The 20706-nt window shown below is 41.7% G+C and overlaps 1 protein-coding gene across 3 annotated transcripts in view; it reads right to left on the bottom strand.

Annotated features, from left to right (window-relative positions):
* Positions 1-20706, bottom strand: part of TMTC1 (transmembrane O-mannosyltransferase targeting cadherins 1) — a 272140-nt gene that overhangs the window by 61876 nt on the left and 189558 nt on the right. For 2 of the 3 annotated variants that reach the window (XM_019452365.2, XM_053894592.1), the window contains 2 exons: positions 18361-18528; positions 10714-10827 (listed from right to left, as the gene is read on the bottom strand). In XM_019452365.2, coding sequence (XP_019307910.2) covers positions 10714-10827; positions 18361-18528 — 282 coding nt within the window. The remainder of the gene's footprint in view (positions 1-10713; positions 10828-18360; positions 18529-20706) is intronic. The other variant, XM_053894591.1, reaches the window with a different exon arrangement.

The following is a 20706-nucleotide window of genomic DNA, read 5'->3' as shown; positions in this document are numbered from 1 at the left end:
TCTATAACAGAAAGGTCAATAACATAATGACCTTCTTAACTTTTCATACCCATCATCATACCTGTTCCACTACAAACATTTAATGTTTTGGGATCGGTTGCAGGACCTCTGGGTAGTAGTACTTGGCTGCCCCTACAGCCCTAATGAACCCATGTCAGGCTGAAGCCACCAGCTCTCCTTCTCTCATGGATTTCTCACCCTCCAAAAAAATCATTGTCTCCACTGTTGTCAATGGCCTTCAGCTTGCTCCCATCAGTTAGAATAACATCCATTATTTCTTCATCACTAATCCAGTGAACACTCAAGTCATCTTGTATCTATCTGTCTCTCCTGTGCCGTGGGTTCTCAGATGTGAAGGACGCATCACTCTCTCCATTTTAAGAATGTAGGAATGTTCTTTGTCAAACCCTTATCCCAAAGCCTGTCAATCCTTCATCATCTAAAGCAAATGATCCCCACAGGCACCAGAGGCACTTCCTCCAAGCCTTTCTGATACACTGAACACCAAGTGGAATTTCAGACACATGCAATTTTAAAAGCTACATTGAAGGTTGTAAGGAAATCCAAAGTCCTACGTGACAGATCAATGTGCGCATGGAATCCTTACTGTAATAACACTTTGTAGCATGAATAGTACTCTGCTTGTTGTATCAACTTAGAAAAAGGCAGTGGTGGGCAGGAAAAGTGTGTCCATATTCCTAATCAATAACTGCCAATGAAGAAGATCATGAGGGACAGGGAAGGAGAAGGGTACATATCCTGAATATCCACCTCAGGAATTGGTGGTCACCACTGGCAGAAACTAGGGGTATTAAATGCCTTGTGATACATACGATAGCCCTGCATAATGAAGAGCTGTTCCATCTAAATCGTTGACGGCTCTCCCACTGAGAAACAGTGCTTGTTATTACAGAGGGGTCCTCCGACTCTAAGGGAGCCTGTGATATTTTATGCATTATATTCCCTCAGTCTTTCTTTCAACAATCACTTATTGGGCACTTAGTAAGGGCCCACAGGAATAAAGAGAAAGCAGTCCTTGCTCTCAAGGAGGTCCCGTGGCAGAAGAGGGAGAGATAAGGACACCAACTTACTTTAGTGCACTATGGTCAGAGCACACAGGGCAGAAAGAGACAAAGCAGAAGGAGGGGAGTATAAGAGACAGGAGCTCATGGCAGGAGCCATGGTAGTAATCACCAAGGTGTTGCCAGGAGAGATGAGAGAGAGAGGCAGTAAGAGTTAGGGGGAAGGGGAGGAGGGGATACAAATAGGAAGAGGAAGGAAGGCTGCTTCAGAGAGAGAAAGCAAAACCAAACAGAACTCAGGAAACAAAACATTTTACTCCAGCTTAAGCACAAACTAGAAAGGAAGGCAATAAAGGGAAAGGAGCAGGTTTGGGACAGAAGGTGGTAATGTGAATCTCAGGTGCAGAGAGGGTAATTTGTGGAAATGTCCAGGAATCAGATGGATAGATGGCTCTGACAGAAAAGCTATGTGGTGAAATTACAGATCTGAGAGTTAATCAACACACAGACATTAACTAAAGCCTTTGGAACTCAAGAAATCCCTTGGGAGGAAAGCAAAGATTGAGAAAAGAAGGTGACCTAGCAGAGGGGTCTGAGGACTCCTCTATGAAGGGTTTGGAGGAGAGTCTCAAGAAATAGAAGAAAAACCATGACAGCATAAAAGCTGAAAAAGAACCTGTCTAAAAAGGAGAGAGCAGTCAACAAAATTAATGCTGCCAAGCATCAAGTAATTTACTAATATATTTATTTTTAATGTTTTATTTATTTATTTTGTGTGTGTGTATAAGAGAGAGACAGAGAGAGAGGGAAAGAGAGAACGAGCAGGGGTGGGGCAGAGAAAGGGAGAGAGAGAATCCCGAGCAGGCTCCACGCTGTCAGTGCAGAACCCAAATGCTGGGTTCAAACTCACAAACCATGAGATCATGACCTTAGCCAAAGTCAAGAGTCAAAAGCTTAAATGACTGAGCCACCCAGGTGCCCTGAGAGTCAAGTAATTTAATTGCCAAGTAGCGTCCTCCTCAGGAGTTACCCACCTGGAGGCAGCTGGTGTGCTGGAGGAAAGCAGTTTCAGTGGTGGAGAGGGAACTAACTGCAGTTGAGTGATGAGAAGGACACAAGGGAGAAGAAGACACTGAGACTTGCAGGAAATTTCACTACTTGAAAGGTGGTAAGAGACAGACTGAATGGCAGGAAGGGCTAACAGGAGATGCAGAGGCTGGTTTGCATATTTATTTAAAGATGGCAGGGGCGCCTAGGTAGCTAGTAAGTTAAGCGTCTGACTTCCACTCAGGTCATGATTTCACGGTTTGAGCCCCCGCATCGGGCTCTGTGCTGACAGCTCAAAGCCTGGAGCCTGCTTCAGATTCTGTCTCCCTCTCTCTCTGCTCCTCACCCACTCACACTCTATCATTCTCTCTCTCTCAAAAATAAATAAACATTACAAAAATTTCAAAAAATAAATAAAGATGGCAGAAGCCTGAGAATATTTAAGTATTAATGGAAAAGTGCCCAGTGAAGGAAGGGTTTTAAACGAAATCTCTGAGGAGCTGGAAATGATGCACTCCTGAGCACAGGAGTCAGCCTCAGAGGAGACAAACCAGAAGGGTAGGTAATTGGAGAGGAGGGGGGCAAGATGGGTTTGGAGGCAGATTAAATTTATGTTCTGTAGAAGCAACTAAGGATCTACTTTTGATGGTTTTTAGTTTTTACACTGTATTTCAGTTACCATTTTTAAAAAGTGGTTTAATTAATTTATTTTGATGGGGGGGGGGGGGAAGGGGCAGGGGAGAGAGAGAGAGAAAGAGAGAGAGAGAGAGAGAGAGAGAGAGAGAGAATTCCAAGCAGACTCCATGCTGTCAGTGCAGAGTCTGACGTGATCACACGAACCATGAGATGATGACCTGGGCTGAGATCAAGAGTCGGATGCTTGGGGCGCCTGGGTGGCTCAGTCGGTTAAGCGTCCGACTTCGGCTCAGGTCATGATCTCGCGGTCCGTGAGTTCGAGCCCCGCGTCGGGCTCTGTGCTGACAGCTCGGAGCCTGGAGCCTGTTTCAGATTCTGTATCTCCCTCTCTCTGACCCTCCCCCATTCATGCTCTGTCTCTCTCTGTCTCAAAAATAAAGGTTAAAAAAAAAAAATTTAAGAGTCGGATGCTTACCCAACTGAGCCACCCAAGCACCCCCTTGATTACCATTTTAAAAAATTTCAGGTAATTCACAAAGAAAAAGAGACCGTTAAAAGATGTCTACATGCAGCATTCATCCATCCAACATGCATTTACTAAGAGCCACATTCCTGGCATTGTTCTCCAGGCTGGGGGAAAGGACACAAATCTCTACTCTTGTGGGGCTTTCCTTTTAGTGGAGGGAGACAGACAATTAACAAAATGATAAGTAGGTTAGAGGGTGATAAAGGCAGTGGAGAAAATGAAGCAAAGAAGAGGAATAGAGTACGTTGGTGGTGACCGCACTCCTAGGTGGGGTGGCCCGGGAAGGCCTTGGGACAAGATGACGTAAGTAGGGAGCCCTGAAGGAAGGGAGTGAGGCAGCTGTTTAGAGAGTGAGAGGGTGTTCTGGGAAGAGGGAACCACAAATTCAGAGTCCCTAAATAGGAAAGTGGCCTGACTGATGTGTGCCTGGAGCCCTACATGGCTGGAGCTGAGTGGTCAAGACAAGGTGCAGGAGGTGAGGTGTGAGAAAGACAGTGCAGGGCATGGAGCCAGCTGCAGGGGCCTTGAGAGACAGGAATCCAAGTGAGAGACGATGGGCTGTGGAGGTGGAGAGAAGGGTCAGATTTGCGATATAGTCATAACATATAATGAGTTTATCACTGCCAGATATACACACACTGCTTTAAGCTTTGAAATAAATTAATTATCTTATAATATTCCAACCCTATGAAGTAGGTAACACCACTATTTTCATTTTAATAAAAAATCTAAGTGATATTGTTTAAACTGTCATAATTGCTTATATACGAAATTGTAACGTAAGCTAGTGTAGTGGATGCTGTCTACAGCACCCAGACAACACCCATGTCTGAAGCACTCGCTGACAGCTCACTTGGGGGTCTTCTCTGGGCATTGCTCTCCGCCTTGGGGGAACTGCCTCACTAGAGGCTACCCGCCCTGCCTGGGGCAGTGATTGGCTGATAAGGGGGCATAAAGGTTCCACCTCTTGCCTCCATTCTTGGCAACCCTGAGGGGCCCTCCCAACTCCAGAGCTTCCTAAGGGGTCAGCTGAAGCCCTGGGACGGCACTGCCCTCAACCCTCCCCCACATTGCCCATCCTGCTTCCCTGGCTTCCTTCCCTGGTGTTCCTCCCAACTCCAAAGCTTCCTAAGGGGTCAGCTGAAGCCCTGGGACTGCACTGCCCCCAACCCTCCCCCGCATTGACCATCCTGCTTCCCTGGCTTCCTTCCCTGGTGTTCCAGAGAGCACTTCTTAATAGACTTCCTGCATGCAAATCCCTGCCCCAGGGATTCTGTTTCCTGGGGAAGCACAGCAAGTTTTTAAAGTGAAAGTGGTATAAGGCAGGGAAAAGAAGAAGAAGAAGAAGAAGAAGAAGAAGAAGAAGAAGAAGAAAATGGAGTGAAATATTTTTGTTGTTATTTTAAATGTTTGTTTATTTTGGGGAGAGAGTGTGAGCGGGGGAGGGGCAGAGAGAGAAGGAGAGAGAGAATCCCAAGAAAGATCCATGCTGTCAGCACAGAGCCTGAGGGGCTTGAACTCACAAACCATGAGATCATGACCTGATCCAAAGTCAGATGCTCAACCAACTGAGCCACCCAGGTGACCCTGGAAATGTTCTTGAGTAGAAATTACACAACCTTCATTCAGAAATTTAGTCCATAAGTATGGCCATAATATGAGTCAATTCTAGTTTTCTAAATGAAATAGGGCTTAACTTCTTGGATTTAAGGAATAAAACTGCTATCCTTAATTAACACAAAATATATACAGTAAAGTTATAATTTCATCAACAAAAAAATAAAACTAATTTCAACTGTCTACTTGTGATACTGGAAAGTGTATTTAGACTTTTATAAACGAAAATACCACACGGGCAGAAAAGCCTATCTCCACTTGTTAAACCTGGCTAACAAACGGTCCTGGAATTTTAATTCTTTCCAGAAATACATGGCAGCTGGTATCCAAGGTCACTTTCACTCATAAGAGTTATTTTAAGTGTTCACTTAAAATGGGCTGTGTAATGAAGGACTTTTAAAACAGCCAATAAATTCTGATTTAAGAAAAAAAATGTTCACACGCTACCAGCTTTACAGACAGCATTTTTCAAAGGAATTATATAAAGCAATCTTATTGATAAACTAAGAACATTAGTGAACAGTGGGTTAATTACACATAGTTAGATTTCTTTAGACTCTAATGATAATGCTGTTTCTTCGATTCTTTTATTACTATCTGTTTTCCCCATGCACTCCTACAGTCTAATGGAGTCTCCTTGCAGAGTTCTGGTTATCCACGCAGGAGAGAGTGCAAAGAATGCTATCCGTGGTTGCTATTATCATGACAAGTCTCTATTTTTTGCATTAAAAAAATGCAGTCAGTGGCTCCTGAGGGGCTCAGTTGATTAAACATCTGCCTGTTGATTTCAACTCAGGTCTTGATCTCACGGTTTGTGAGTTTGAGCCCCACATAGGGATTCCTTGCTTGGGATCCTCTCCCTGTCTCTATGTCCCTCCCAGCTCGCTCTCTCTCTCTCTCTCTCTCTCTCTCTCTTCACCCCCCCCCCCCAAATAAATAAACATTAAAAAAATTCCAATCAGGAAGATTTTTAGTTCTATGCTGTCCCACGTGTTAGCTAATTAAATAGCTAGTAGAGATTTCTTTGGTACAGGAGCATTAAAAGCACATTTCTTCCCCTTTAATTATGCAAACAGAAAAGAGCTTGGTCAAGGACTTCTATCCCCTTCGAATAGTCCATTCATTACCTTCAGATTTTCTGTTTAGAACATCAACAACAGATGTATCGGGAATGGAAAAGGCTGCTCTAAGGGTCCCCTGGCTGCCCAAGCATATTTGAGTACCCTCAGGAAAGGGTAATGTATCTCCTGCTTGATAGGAGTATGGGAAGGTGGAAATCTCAGATGATTTACTGTGTATTTCATGTTGAAAGCATACCTGTGAGAAAGAAACAGCTGTCTGGGTGACTGAAGATCACAGCCCTTGTATTAGGAGGGAATCCTATGTAGCACTGATATCTAATCACTGGAGATACTCTGGGTGTAGTGCGCCAGGAGGAAGAGGGCATCTACGCGAACAACTGTTCCATAGAACATGGGACAATTTGCTGCTGACAGTGGGGAGGCCTTCCTGACTCACCTGAACAAAGGTGAACTCTATTCATTCCCAGGTGAGGGGGCTCTTGATGGCCAGCCCATTTTAACCAACCAGTAACTGAGTCATGCAGGGAATTTAAATATAAAATGAAAAATAATTTCCATGACTCTATCACCTGTAGTGAAAAATATTTTAAAATAGTCTCTTCACTATGTCATCAGATTTCCAGATGTTCTCTATTCTCTGGAAATATCCACAACTTAATAAACTTTCTCTATAAGCCTGGGCCTTTTTCATCCTGTAAGTTGAGTTGTATGAGTAAAAGCCAGTCGTGTTTATTGACAGATTTGCTGCAGTTTTAGTTTTTATTGCAACTGTACAATGTAATGAAACATTTTGCAAATTGACAAAATATAAATGTGGAAAAAAAGAGAGCTGTTATTTATAGAGAAGCTAAGGAAATACTCTGGAAATACTCAAAAAAGAGAAGCTGCTCAAGAAATTGCTGTGGAATTAGATGTAAGAGTAACTGTAAAAGACTGCAGGAGGAAAATCAGAAAAAGCTCAGTCATTACATTTTTACTCCCCTTTAAAGTATCAAAACCTGATCATCAGAGAAATGATTTATGGATGCGATTTTTGCAGATTATAATCAGTAGACTCTTACCCAAAGGAAAAAGCTTGGTTTGATATTTGAAGATTGGTGAATGTATGTACATGTGAAACTTGAGGGTACAATAAATCATTCAAGAATGTGCATAATTTGTCTTACAATTCTCCACTTTTAACTGACTTTTGAAGCAAATCAACGGGCCACTGGCCAAGGGCACATGCAGGATCTTCTGCACTTTATCCAGGCAGGGCCACCATCTCTCTTTGTGGGCTTCCTGGATGAGTCATTTCATGGAGTTTTTGTGCAGGAAGAGGTAAGATATTGGGTGGTCTCTGAACTTTCTACTCCCCTCACGTGAGATGGAATGTGAGAAACTTTCTCCAGGTTTTGAACAATGGTCGGCAAGCTCTGGAGGCAAATGGCAGATCCACCAGCGCTGTTCTGATATTCCACCATATGGAATCCCGAACTTTATAGAGCCTGGAATAGGTATAAACATGAGAGCTGCCCCTCACAGCAAAACAAAGCTAACACTTGTGTTCACTGAGGATTTGAGAAAAGAGTTTTGCCATTTTCCTCTGCTGATTTGGGTCTTAATCTGAATCTATAACCTCAGCTGCAGCATTTTCCAGGGGAGATTTTCCTTGCACTACAGAAATATAATAAATGAGGTACACCAAAAGGGAGGAGAAGTTAGTGGTGCTTCTTTGTTGTCTAAAACATAGAATAAGGTTTAAAAGAAGCAGAATATTCATGGCATATATAATTACCAATTTAATGTAGCATTATTTCCAGCATTGTAAGCCAGCCAAAATGATATTGGTATAGATACAACCCTAATGACTAATTTCATCATTGCCTTTGGGATCTACCCAGTCATTACAACAAAAACGGATAATTGTTGGGACTGATTTCAGATAATAGCGCCGTTAGCCCTGCATTTTCCTAATCATTCTCTTTCTTGCTGTGTGCAAATATGGAAACCATCAGATACACGAAAGTTGAAACACGGAGGAAGGAGTCAGAGCGGGGGGTGGGGGAGAGCTCTGTCTCAGCAACTTCCACAAAGAAAGAACAATATTAAAATAAGGGCAGGGGCGCCTGGGTGGCTCAGTTGTTTAAGCGTCTGACTTTGGCTCAGGTCGTGATCTCACAGTTTGTGAGTTTGAGTCCCACATCGGGCTCTGAGCTGACAGCTTAGAACCCGGAGCCTGCTTCAGATTCTGTGTCTCCCTCTCTCTGCCTTTCCTGTTCACACTGTGACTCTCTCTCTCAAAAATAAACATAAAAAAAAATTAAAAGATAAAATAAAATAAGGGCAGTCTTCCAGTCATCTCGGATAAACAATCATGAAAATGATGAATAGTCCTGGTATTTTCCTTTTCTCTCTAGCACAAAGAGTGACAATTTATTTAAAGGCAAACAAACAAAAAAACAAACCCACATCCATTGAAAATTCACCACAGAGGTATCCACACAAAAATGATGCTACTTAAATCAGAAGTATTTTGAGCCTGGTGTGAGAGGATGAAATATTTCACTAATTACTATGCAGTGTATTTATAGCTTTAATTGTTTTTCCCCCTCTTCTCAAGGGACATGTTTCTTCCAGAAGCACAGTTGCTGAAGCAAACATTTATTTTTATTGTTTCATGGGAAAAAAGCGGTAGTACCCAACCAGCTACTATAATTCTGTAAAATCAGCTGCTAGAGAATTTTATGTAATTTACACTTTTGCCCCAAGCGGTGCCTTAGGGTCTGCCTTATTTTTCTGTTTGAACTTGACAGAAAATAGTCTGCTGGAATGCAATACATTTTAAAAGGTACTGATAATACTTCTTTTCAACGAATACTTTTCAGGCAAACTTACTGCTCTTTTCTTCTCTTCAAGAATGCTCACATGAAATCCTGAAACATCAATTAACCATTAAGCCAAAACATACTTTATTTGTACCCTTGAAGGAATATGCCTCTTTAAAAAAGATGTCTCCTCATTGCAAAAATAATACATGTTCATTGTGGAACATCTGGAGTACAAAATATACAGAAAAAAATTAATCTACTCACCAACCAGAGGGAAGTATTGTAAACATTTGGGTAAACTGGCTTCCAGTGAAAGAATAGAAATCTGAATTAAATCTTAAGAATGATCTTTTATTCCTAAATAAAAAACCTATTTTCCTTAAAAAAAAGTTTTGTTACAATTTTCCTCTGGGACTTCCATTTCTTGGATCTTTGGAATAGTATTTGATACTGAACTTGATGTGCACAGTTTAAAATTTTTATCATATTGAATGCTAAATAAGAGACCCTGAAGTCTAAAATATTTCAATTGATGAATAATATACTTATGTAAGAACACCGTTCAAAAGGATAATTTAAAAAATCAGGCCAGTGACTTTCAGAATGATGATTTCTTTTTTTTTTAATGTTTTTATTTATTTTTGAGACAGAGAGAGACAGAACATGAGCAGGGGAGGAACAGAGAGAGAGGGAGACACAGAATCCAAAGCAGGCTCCAGGCTCCGAGCTGTCAGCACAGAACCCGACGCGGGGCTCAAACTCACGGACTGTGAGATCATGACCTGAGCCGAAGTCGGATGCTCAACCGACTGAGCCACCCAGGCGCCCCTCAGAATGATGATTTCAAACTAAGCTTTGAGACAATGCTAGTACAGGCTTCAGAGAAATATCTATTTGGTATGCATACTTTAAGCATATCCCAAAGTGGAACAATAGCCCAAAATTCAACCAAATGGGGGCCAATCTGCAGGGGTATGGAAACCTCTCTAAAAAGCTTCCGTGAGTCTCATAGTACTCAATAAAAGAGAACACTCACCTGTCTGTGTTTTGGCCATTTGGAGATTCCAAGCTATGTATAGTTCTCCTGCCTCCACATGTTCCAGATTAAAGACGTTTATCATGTGGGATCTTTTAGATAAGACCATCTTGAAAGCCAGGATTGCAATTGTGAGTACTCAAGAGCAATAGAGACTGCCACTGGTAATGTAGGCTTACGTTTGTAGTTTCTCTTAAAGTGACATGTAAAGCTCTGTTTAGTATAGTCTCTTCCAAATGAATACAAGGAGATGAGTACAAGAAGAGTGTCAGAGCTGTTTATATATATATATACATATATATATATATACACACACATATATATGTATATATATATATACACACGTGTATATATATATATATATACATATACATATATATATACGTGTGTATATATATATATATATATATATAGATACATATATATGTATACACACACACACACACACACACACACGCCCCTTATTAACATATTCCCAGCATGGTAATCAAGTGTCTTCTAGTACTCTTTCTGTTGAATACAACTATCAGGGTATTTATTTCATTTCCATACTAAAATGCCTTCATATAAATCCTTTCTGATAACGGGAAGCCTGAAGTGAGAAGAATTCACTGGAATGAATATACGTTCTCAGAGTTTACTGGTGTATTTTTGACAACCAACTCCTGTTCTCCTGCATATGTGTATTTGACCGGGTGTCACTTGAGTATCGTGTAGCAATGGGAACTTTTACAGGAAAACACCAAGAATTAGTAGCAAGGCAGAGTTACCACATTCACAACAGACTTGAGCACTGAGCAGAAGATGGGGAGTCCAGGATCCATACCACCTCCAAGGAGATGTTCACTGCCCGCCCCCCCCTCCCCCCCACACACACTGGGAGGGTGAGTGAATGAACCTGAGAAGCACAGCAGGGAAACAGTCCTAGGGCGCTTACCTGAGGGCTGTTCTGTAGTGGTAGATCGCTTCCCGGTTCCGACCTTGATCCTTCAGGAAATTGGCGTAGTTGTAGTGAACCTTGGCATTGTGGGGCAGAGTTTGAACTCCAGACCTACAATTAATACATTAAAAAAAAAAAAAGAACAACAAAGAATACTAGTTAGGAATACTGTCAGTTTCTTTCACGTTTTACTCAGTTTCATGAACCTTCATTTGAAATGTCCATTGCATCCATCTAAGTCAGGTTTTCCAAAATTTGTGAATCGTGTCACTTATTAAATATGCTTCTCTGGAAAATAATGAAGGCAGTGTGTGGTTGTGCACAACTAAACAAACATGCTGACCGCATATGAAGCAGAGGGGGTGGGATGGGATAATTCTCTGGAGAACAAAACTGCATGCTCAGGTTAATTCAGTTTTTTCCTTCCTTGCTTCTTTTGTTCACTTACAACCTTCCTTTAAAAAAAAACGGAGAGCATCTACAAAAATATATCATTACTAGACTGGCCTCCCTATTACGTTTTATTGGAAATTAACATTTCCCATGTACCAAGCCTGGGCTAATTAAAATAAATAAATAAACAAATGCAGGTATAATTATTATTTTACAAGTTGCAGACAAGGAAATGAGGTTTTGCTCAAAAAGGTAAAAAAAAAAACAAAAAAACCTTGCTTAAATGTCACTGTATTAGTCTGCTTGCACTGCCATAACCAAATACCTGGGGAACCCCCACAGGATAGCACTGAAATTTTGGAGACGATTCAAGGGGCAAGTGGGGGCAGGAGAGGAGCCATTTCTCATTCATAACTAGCCCACACATTTAACCTGTACACAACTACACAGCTGGTAAGTGGTGGAAATGGGATCCTAGAAGATTCTAGTTTGGTTCTAGAGTCCCTCGTTCCCTCACATGCAGGGAGGTGGGAGCAGGGGAATGATGAAAGAAAATGGGCTGGAGGGCCACTTGGAAAGAAAACTTCCGGAATTCTTGAGGATTAAATGCGGGAGGGGGACAGTTGATGAGAGAGAGCAATGAGAAAGCATAACAACCTAGTTTCTGGGCAACTTTAATGCACTACTACCTCTCCCAGATAATGTACTTTCATTCAGTTTTTAACTTATTTTTTTTAACGTTTATTTATTTATTCTTTGGAGGGGGAGGGGCAGAGAGAGAGAGGGAGAGAGAGAATCCCAAGATCGCGGGGCTCAATCTCACAAACTGTACGATCGTGACCTGAGCCAAAATCAAGAACTGGACACTCAACTGACTGAGCCATCCAGGTGCCCCTAGTTTTAAATTTAAAGGTAAGATTAATAGAAGGATTTCATACAAAGTGTTAAAACCCTGTTGGGGAAATATGTAAGGGCACTGTAATCTCTGTTGAACGTTCAGTGAAATAACCAGCAGAGACAGTCCCACTTAAAATCCACTGGCTGGACATCTGAGGAACTCCCCAGAGGACAGAACGTACAGAGTGCAAGAGGCTAGAGACCAATCCAAGGGCAACATCATCTGAAGCAGCAGACTCCACACTTACCCAGGTTGCTTCAGTGACTTCAAATGTATGGCAGGTAGCTGGGATTTTTTGGTGGGTGGGGTGTGGCTGAACACAGACTAAATCTGTATCAGGAGCAGTTAAACCTCAGATCCTTATCCCTACCCTTAAAAGCTAAGTGACTTTTTTCATTATTCTTTCCCCATCCCAGCAAAAGGCAGGAGTTTTACTCTCTGGAAAAACAGAGTTAGAGAGATCCTGCACTCAGGAACAGGTACAGCCGAGGGAAGGGGGAAGAGCTGTACCTTAAAGGTAGATTATGGGAGAATCTGTATTCTGAACAGTGGGATCTCAGTTTGTCCTCCTTAAAAAGCTCTCTGAATAGCCAGGATTAGACTTCTCTGGAGGAGCCTGGAGGAATTTTCTCAGAAACTGACCCACCCAAGACAAAAGATATACAAATGCTGACATTTGGGTTCTCCGGTAAAATCATCGGTATCCTTCAATCGCCCTATGGTGAGGTCCAACAGCGGCCACATAGAGCTAGAATTTTAATGTAATATTTAAAATGGAAATTACCCAAAGTGTTTTTAGTCACAGGGGAAAAATCTGGGTCAGAGTGGTAATAATGGCTTTAAAAAATTCCAATTTTTAACCAGGAAAACTTCTGATTTTTCTATCCAGAAATAAATAGTGCAAGGTAATAGGCAGATTTTAAAGGTAACTTTGATTTCAGCGTGGATATAACTGGCATATTGGAATTGACCCTTCCCTCTGTGTGATTAGCATGGTGACTCTCAGTTATATTTCACCCGAGGAACAGACAATTAGGCCTTGTGGAAGCATAGTCCCTGCTCGGATCAGGCATTGTTTAATGATGGCCAGAGGAAGTAATAATATTCATAACAGGCAAGCTGATGTGGGTGGAGTAACTTGAATCCTAAGAACACACTGCTTTTTCCATTGTTGTTTTTGACCTTTATGTTCTCTCTGTGATATTTTTCTGCTATGTTTTTCCAGTCTCTCATTTTACAATGACTAGTTTGTGGATAAAGGGAAATAAACAACTGGCCAAAGGCAAAACTTTCCACGTTGCTGTAACTGGCCAGGCTGCTCTTGCTTCCAGAACCAGGCTTTTCTATTTGCTCTCTTGATGCTATGGTTTCATAATCCCAACTGTTTTAGTGGAACCAAGCAACTTATATGCATTTATTCTACAAAGACATGCAGTATTCATTAATTATACAGCTGGATCCCGATCCCGATTAATAATCCCAGTGATGATTACAAAGAAAAATCTCCCATTCAATTCAGGATCCTAATTCATGTACCTCATAGTTCTCCTCCATGCCTCTTGAAAAATAACAGAAACAGGGAGCAGGGCTGGCTCAGTAGGTAGAACATGTGACTCTTGGTCTCTGCATTGTGAGTTTGAGCCCCATGTTGAGTATAAAGATTGCTTAAAAATAAAAATCTTAAAAAAAAAAAAAAAGATAATGAACAGAACCAACAAGAAAAGCCACTGCTCTCAGGTGTATCTCCGAGTTTATAGAACATCAATTTGTTTTATTGGTATCACTGGACAATAGGTCACAAGAACCATCCCCAAATTCCTGATTAGAAAACAAACATTAAAAAAAATTAATGAGCAGCATCCAACCCAAGGGTAACAGGAAAGGAAAGTAAGGATTGGTGGTTCTCTTCAATTCCAACCCTGCTTTGACCTGAGGCAGCACAATGCCTCACTCAGGATGGCTGGTACTCACAGAATGGAATGCTCAGTTTGAATCAAGTTCTGGGCTGAGCACCCATTTCCATGGACTGACTGTCTCCTTTTATCCCTTCAGTAACTTATCGGATGGGTAGAATTATTGCACCTCCATACTACAGATGAGGAAATTGAAGTTCAGAGAGATTAAGACCTTTTTTTCTAAAGTCACAGACCTAGAAGGCAGTTGAGAAGAGATTTCAACCAAGGCCAATACGTGGTCAGAACCATTCCTGAAGCTGATCAACACTTGATGCTAAGCCAGAAAGGTACCACAGGATATAGTAACATTATAATTTCACTATCACAATGTTTATCTTATTGGTAAGCAAACTATGGCCTTGTGGGCCACAGGCGCGCCAATGTGTTTGCCTATTATTTTTGGCGTCTTTCCCGAGACAACAGCAGGGTTGGGTAGCTGCAAAAGAGACTGTATGGCCCACAAAGACTAAAATATTTACCGTCTACTCCTTTACAAAGGAATCTGCCAATCCTCAGTATATATTCTCTGCCTTGGGAGGTCTGCTGATCTCTGGCTTAGCAATTCAGAAAGCAAGAAACACAAATGTGTTTCCTACAGAGATGGAGAATAATCTAGGCCGTAAATTCTTAATTGGTGGTCCATAGATCACTTAAATACTTCATGAATGGGATTCAAAGAGACCCTTAACTACATTGCGAATAAAAGAAAAATGCAGCCTCTGCCTTTTCAGGTATTTCTAACATTTGGGGGGTAGAAGGGATTTTACCAAATTGTGTTACTACAGTATTTTTTACTCCAAACAATGTAAAATTGTGGGCTGTTACCAGGCTCAGCTGGAGCTATGCAGTTACCCTCTTTCCAGGTTAGGATATCAGAATAGTTTTTTGGCACAAAGAATTAAAGAAAATATACCTTGCAGCTATTATTATGAACCAATCCCTCCCCCCACTCTCCCACTCTCCCTCTCTCTCTTTTTTATACTGGGCTTATTTAAGTTAGAAAACATAAAGTAAAAAATGGGTGTAGCAAAGCTTACATATTCTTGTATATCAAACTTGGGTTCAAATCCTGGTTTCTCTTCACAGCTATTTCAGTGTGGACCAATTACTCTCTTTGAGCCTCTGATAAGACACAAGTTCAGGCTTCTTACGCTTTTGTGTGTACGATTCTTGCCAGTGGAACTACAAAGCCGTGAGGGGGGCCTGCATCTGTATCTCCTAAAAATACATCATATGGTGAGATCTTTTTTTGTAAGAGGAGGCCTCAGCTGGAAAGGCTGGGACTTAACTGAAAGTTGGATTTTCTCCAACGCAAAGGTCTGTCCTAAGACGCTCTGTAAGACTGTTCACAGCATTGCCAAGCAAAACCACCCCATGTAGTAAGAGAGGCCTTAATGAGACCATATGTCCAAGGGACGGTCAATAAGTTCACTGTTTAGAACAGAGGAGTAACCAGAAGCAGGGCCTCTGACACAGGGACATCGCCTTATCTAGAACTATTACAAATTTTTCTTACTCAATACAGCCAGTTCTTGATTTTGATCATTATGGCTAATTTGGGTTGTTTGCATCTTTACATACTCGGTTCAGGTCTACGAGACAACAGTTCATGAAGGGCCTGCGCTGTTCTTAGCGCTTACGCGCTGTCCTGCTCTACCTCTGTCTACCAGTGGCTACATTATGTTAACATGTGTTTATGTGTCTGACCCTCCACAGACTTCCAGCTCCTCTTCCTCTTTCCCTCTTCCCCCTGTCGACACCAATCTCTTTCATACCTTAGAACAGAGCCTACAACCATAACTTGAAAACCTTGCATAGTGTTTACCATACTGCCTTCTGCATCTTTTACATAATCATTTATTCTTAGACTACACCTGAAAGATAAACATTCTTGTTATTACTCTAAGTTTCAAAATAAAGAAAACTAAGGCACGGAGTCGTTAAGTAACTTTCCCAACATCATACAGCTAATAAATGATGGTACTTGGAGAGGACCCAGAAAGTCTAACTCCAGCCCCCACACTCAACCAGTAACCCTATCTTCCTTCAAAGATTCTTGATAAATGTTCACTCAACTGATTCCAGCATGACTCAGCACAGATGAATACATACAAATATCTGGTCTTTGAAGAGAAAGAATATTCTTAACGTCTCAGATTCTTAAAACTTTTCTTGGGACATACATAAATTATAATAGGCAAAGTTTTCAAAGAACTATCAAAAGCTTTGATTTACATGTTATACAAAATTCCATTTGATCACCAAAGGCCTCTTAAGGGCACAAAACCTCTTCAAGCACATATGCGGAATGGTTATGTTTTAGTAATCCACTGTCACTTACTACATGCTTCCATCTGGAAAAACAAAAACAAAAACAAAGCCTCTGGATGAAAAGTCAATGAGCTTTTTGTTTTTCTGTTTTCAAACTGCTGGCATCAGCCGTAGAGTGTTGGAACATGAACTTGTTATCCTTGAAATAAACTGCTGCCTGCCAAAATCCACCCCCAAAAGTTGATCTGATTAAGCAGAAAACATAATTAGAAGACACGACCTCTGTTAGTACCTTTATTCAAGCAAGGGGTTTAGCACAGGGCAGAACCATTTTAAAGTTTCTCATAAAAGCACCAACTGTTGAAAGCAAAAGAAAAAAAAAATTGAAGCCAACAGAGACTAAGAGGAAGTTGTATCACTGGATGTCCATGCCCCTGTGTTTGCAGATTGACCTCAGCATGGGTAGAAAGAGGGGACAAGTCCTTTGTGGTCTGTGGGGACCGCATTGAAGGTGAAGGATGTGACAGAGACTAAACGGAATCTGGATCCTCAAAGTGAAAAAACATTAAGTTAAAAAATCCCCACAAAAAACTTTACATGCCAACAGGTCTCTACAGTATCCACTGTGAAAATGATTATGACATTGACAATGGTGGTGATATAATAATAATAAAAAACCAATAAGACTTGCATGACAAACTAATATTTTTCTATTAAAAAAAAGTTAAAAAGTTAAATTGCCAAGTAGCAAAATCAAATATATTGTTTTGAAATAGTAAAAAAGTGCAGTGAACATTTATCTTATTTATCTGTTCGTTCATTCATTCATTCATTCCTGGCAGCCCAGAGTCTTTGCCCTCCTCCAGTAGTTGGATTCCCTGTGGGGAGTTCTCCCTTGCCTCACTTTGTGAAGTCTCAGTGGTACCCCAAGGGGCCGGGCCTGCCCTAACTCCCTCAGTGGAAGTCAGAGGGGCTCCTTTGGCCAATCATTCATTTCGGTGCCTGGTGGAGACAAAGGGCAGGCACATGACCTAAAGCTCAAGCCCAGCCAGAGGACTTAATTTCCCTAGGACTTTGATGTGAAGATAAAAAACAACTTGGTATAAGTCTCCTCATTTGCTTCCGGGCGGGCGCTCAGGTGCTCTCAAGACACCATCCAGACGTTTTTCCCATCTGCCACATGCCGGCTTCTTCACCGGCCCCTCAATGCCGTGCACTTCCCTATACTCTCCCAATATGTTCCCTTTTATTTTCTCGAGTGATCCTAACTCTGTTTCAGTTGTTTGCTCCCAAAGTAGAAGTGTTGGGTATCAGCTGGCCAAGGAACCAAGTAAAAACCACAATGACCTAACTGGGCAACTGGGTCCTAAGTGAGGACAGAAGCTGGAAGAGGGGACACAGATGGGGGGGATCCCTAGAAACTGGGAACATCAGCTGTGGCAGTGTCAGGGAGCCCAGCTGAAGGTCACTGGGGCAGTGGCATTAGGGAGACAGCCTAAGCTCCAGAAAACAGAGCGATGAGCAGGAGTCCCAGAGAATAGTTTATACTTCACTACAAATTCGGGGCTTTAAGTTGACATCGTTATTTTCAGAAACAGCTTCTACACTACATAAAAACCTACCAGGAGATGAAAAAAGCCTCCCATTTCTTTGTTCACAATTAATGTTCAGAATAAAGCAACTAGATCACAGATCACAACTTGATACGCTGGAATATTCTAAAGAAAATGTGTTGTATTTCTCTTCCTTCCTGCTGTGTGCTCACCTTTCTCATTTTCTTGTCTGCATAATGAAGTTAGGCTTATCATTTCGTTTGGTTTATAGCTGATTTTACAGCCCAGCTCATCATTAACGACTGTCTCACAGACCCAAAAACCTTCCCGTGAGCCTTATTTTCATAAATTCACTTAGAATGAGCTCACATTAAACTTTATACAATACCATTTAAAAAACTAAAGCTAAAACCCAAAATAAAATTACATCTCCCACTTAAAACTTTACTAAAAAAAAAAAAAACCTATGGGTTAATGATTATTGCCAGACCCATGTTACCTCATTTGTTTGGAAACAAATATCTAAGCAAAAAAATACATGGGAAGAGATTTGCTTTTATCCACCTAATCGTACCTGAATAGGGACTCTCTTGACAGCCAAATTTCATTCTGTTTCACCGTTTTCCAAGAGAAAAGCAACAGCAGCAACACAGTGGACACAGTCAGGGTGGTGGCCCCACATCGATTCAGCCAAGTGCACAGCTTGCTCAGTCCGTGCACAAAAAGGATGCAGTAGCCCATGCTGGAAAACAGTGTGGGAGAAGCAGGATTACTCTGGGGGTGCAGTGGAGGCCCCCTGTGCATTCTGTCCCATATAACTAGCTTTCACATAAAGCTTGTCCTGGGATGGAGAAACAAACATAAACACCCCTCTCTCACACACATTTACATGTCGGTTCTCTGATGGGCTGTACCAGCACATTGCTAGTCCTTTGGCATTTGTGTGGAGAATAATAGGTTCATCGTTTAGGCTCAGACTGCCCTGGATTTCAGAGCTCAGACATCATGAGAAGTCCCTTATGTATGTTCTTGGGTCCTGAATAGACCCTCTGACTCTTGCTTCCTTATGTCATTGACATCATATAACCATATTGGTATCATGTGCCTACATTTACTGTGCTGCAGCCGGTCACATCATGGCTTTGTGACAGGCAGTCCCCAAGACTTCCCTAGCAGGTCCTGGGAGGGATGCTGGTTACCAAGGAGCACTGGTGTCTGTCTCTAGGGATGTGCTGCCTGCTGTGTACCCACTCTGGTCAAAGTCCTTATGCTGATGGAAAATCATCTGTCCACAAGCCAACTCCTGAGCCTTGCAGCTTGGAGCTCATCACAGACAGACTGTGTCGATACGATTTTCTTGCTGACTCTGGCTCAGCTTTCTAAACAGACATAAGAATTGCTCATTATCTGAGTGGCATGTCAGTATCACATTTCTAAAAGCCTCTGGCCTGGTGGATGGAATGTGGTGCTTCACATTATCTGTGCAGCCACAGAGATGCTTCCTGCTTGTTGACTGGCCTCAGAAAAACACAAACATTTAATTTGTACCCATTATTGCCACAGGCATTTTAGTTAAAACCCACTTCTTTCCAAAGATAATAAACTACAAATTATAACAGAATATTTTAAGGATGAAACAAGACTGTGTAAAGAAATCCTACAGGGTGCCTGGGTGGCTCAATTGGTAAAGCGTCCGACTTCGGATCAGGTCATGATCTCACGGTTCATGAGTTCAAGCCCCACGTCAGGCTCTGTGCTGACAGCTCAGAGCCTGGAGCCTGCTTTGGATTCTGTGTCTCCTTCTCTCTGCCCCTCACCTGTTCACACTCTGTCTGTCTGTCTCTCTCTCTCAAAAGTAAATAAACATTAAAAAATTAAAAAAAAAGTAATCCTATATTAGACATTAATGCTATAAGAAGTCCAAATTAATACAGCCCATTTACTTGTTCAATTATTTACTTCTCTCTATGTGACTGGCAATAAACTAGGCACTAAGGATGCAATTATGAATAAAACACATGTCCTGCCATCAAACAACTCCAATCTACTGAGGCAGGTTGGGTTTGTAAAGGAAAACACTTAAATCGTCTCATTTCTAAACATACCTCCTTTAAAAAATCTCTCCACTTTCCTTCTGTTCACCTTTCTGAATACCTGTGCTTTGGTCTCAAGGATTGAAAAACAAGAGAAGCATCTGAGGTTTCTGATGTGGAGATGCTGGGAATCAGTTCAAGTTAGAGCTCCAATTCCATACTTCAAATCCCGTAAGTTGGTTGGTCCAGCTCCCTAAAGTTTTGGGGTTCACTGTTTAGCCAAAGAGAGTCACCATCCCACTTACCAGTGGGAGACTGTGGTTTGAGCTAAGGAGGCCCATACCTATTTACTGGATTTGACTGCCATAAACACTGTGCAGAAGCCCTGAACATTCCAGAACACAGAGTCATTGGTGCAAAAAACAAAACAAAACAAATAAAAACTCAAAACCTCTTTCCATTTTCACAAGTCAGGTTTGGCCTTAGAGGTATCAAGGTTTTCTAAATGTCTCTCATTCTGTACAACTTGCCATGCTGATGCCATTACAGGCCATCATGGTTGCTCAAGTTCATGTGGCTGCTTGCCATTTGTCCCTCTAGCCTCATCCGGATCCCAGCCCTAAGTGAGCAGGATGTAGCTCTGGCCACAGGAAAGCCTTCTGGGCTCCATTCTTCCATTCAACAGATATTTAATAAGCACCAACGGTGCCCTGACATTGTTACAGGCACCAAGAACACATCGGTGGACAAAACAGACAATAATGTTTGTGCTTATGGAATCCACCTGGGTGGGGAGAAACGGCCAATAAGCAAATAAAACACAGAGTATGCCACACAGCAGGGTGTGTTACATGGGGGAAAATCTATCAGGAAAGAGGAAGAGGGAG

This window comes from Panthera pardus, unplaced genomic scaffold (assembly GCF_024362965.1).
Source record: "Panthera pardus isolate Hobbes unplaced genomic scaffold, ASM2436296v1 HiC_scaffold_6, whole genome shotgun sequence".
NCBI classification, from domain to species: domain Eukaryota; kingdom Metazoa; phylum Chordata; class Mammalia; order Carnivora; family Felidae; genus Panthera; species Panthera pardus.
This window is presented reverse-complemented; position numbering and strand designations above follow the sequence as displayed.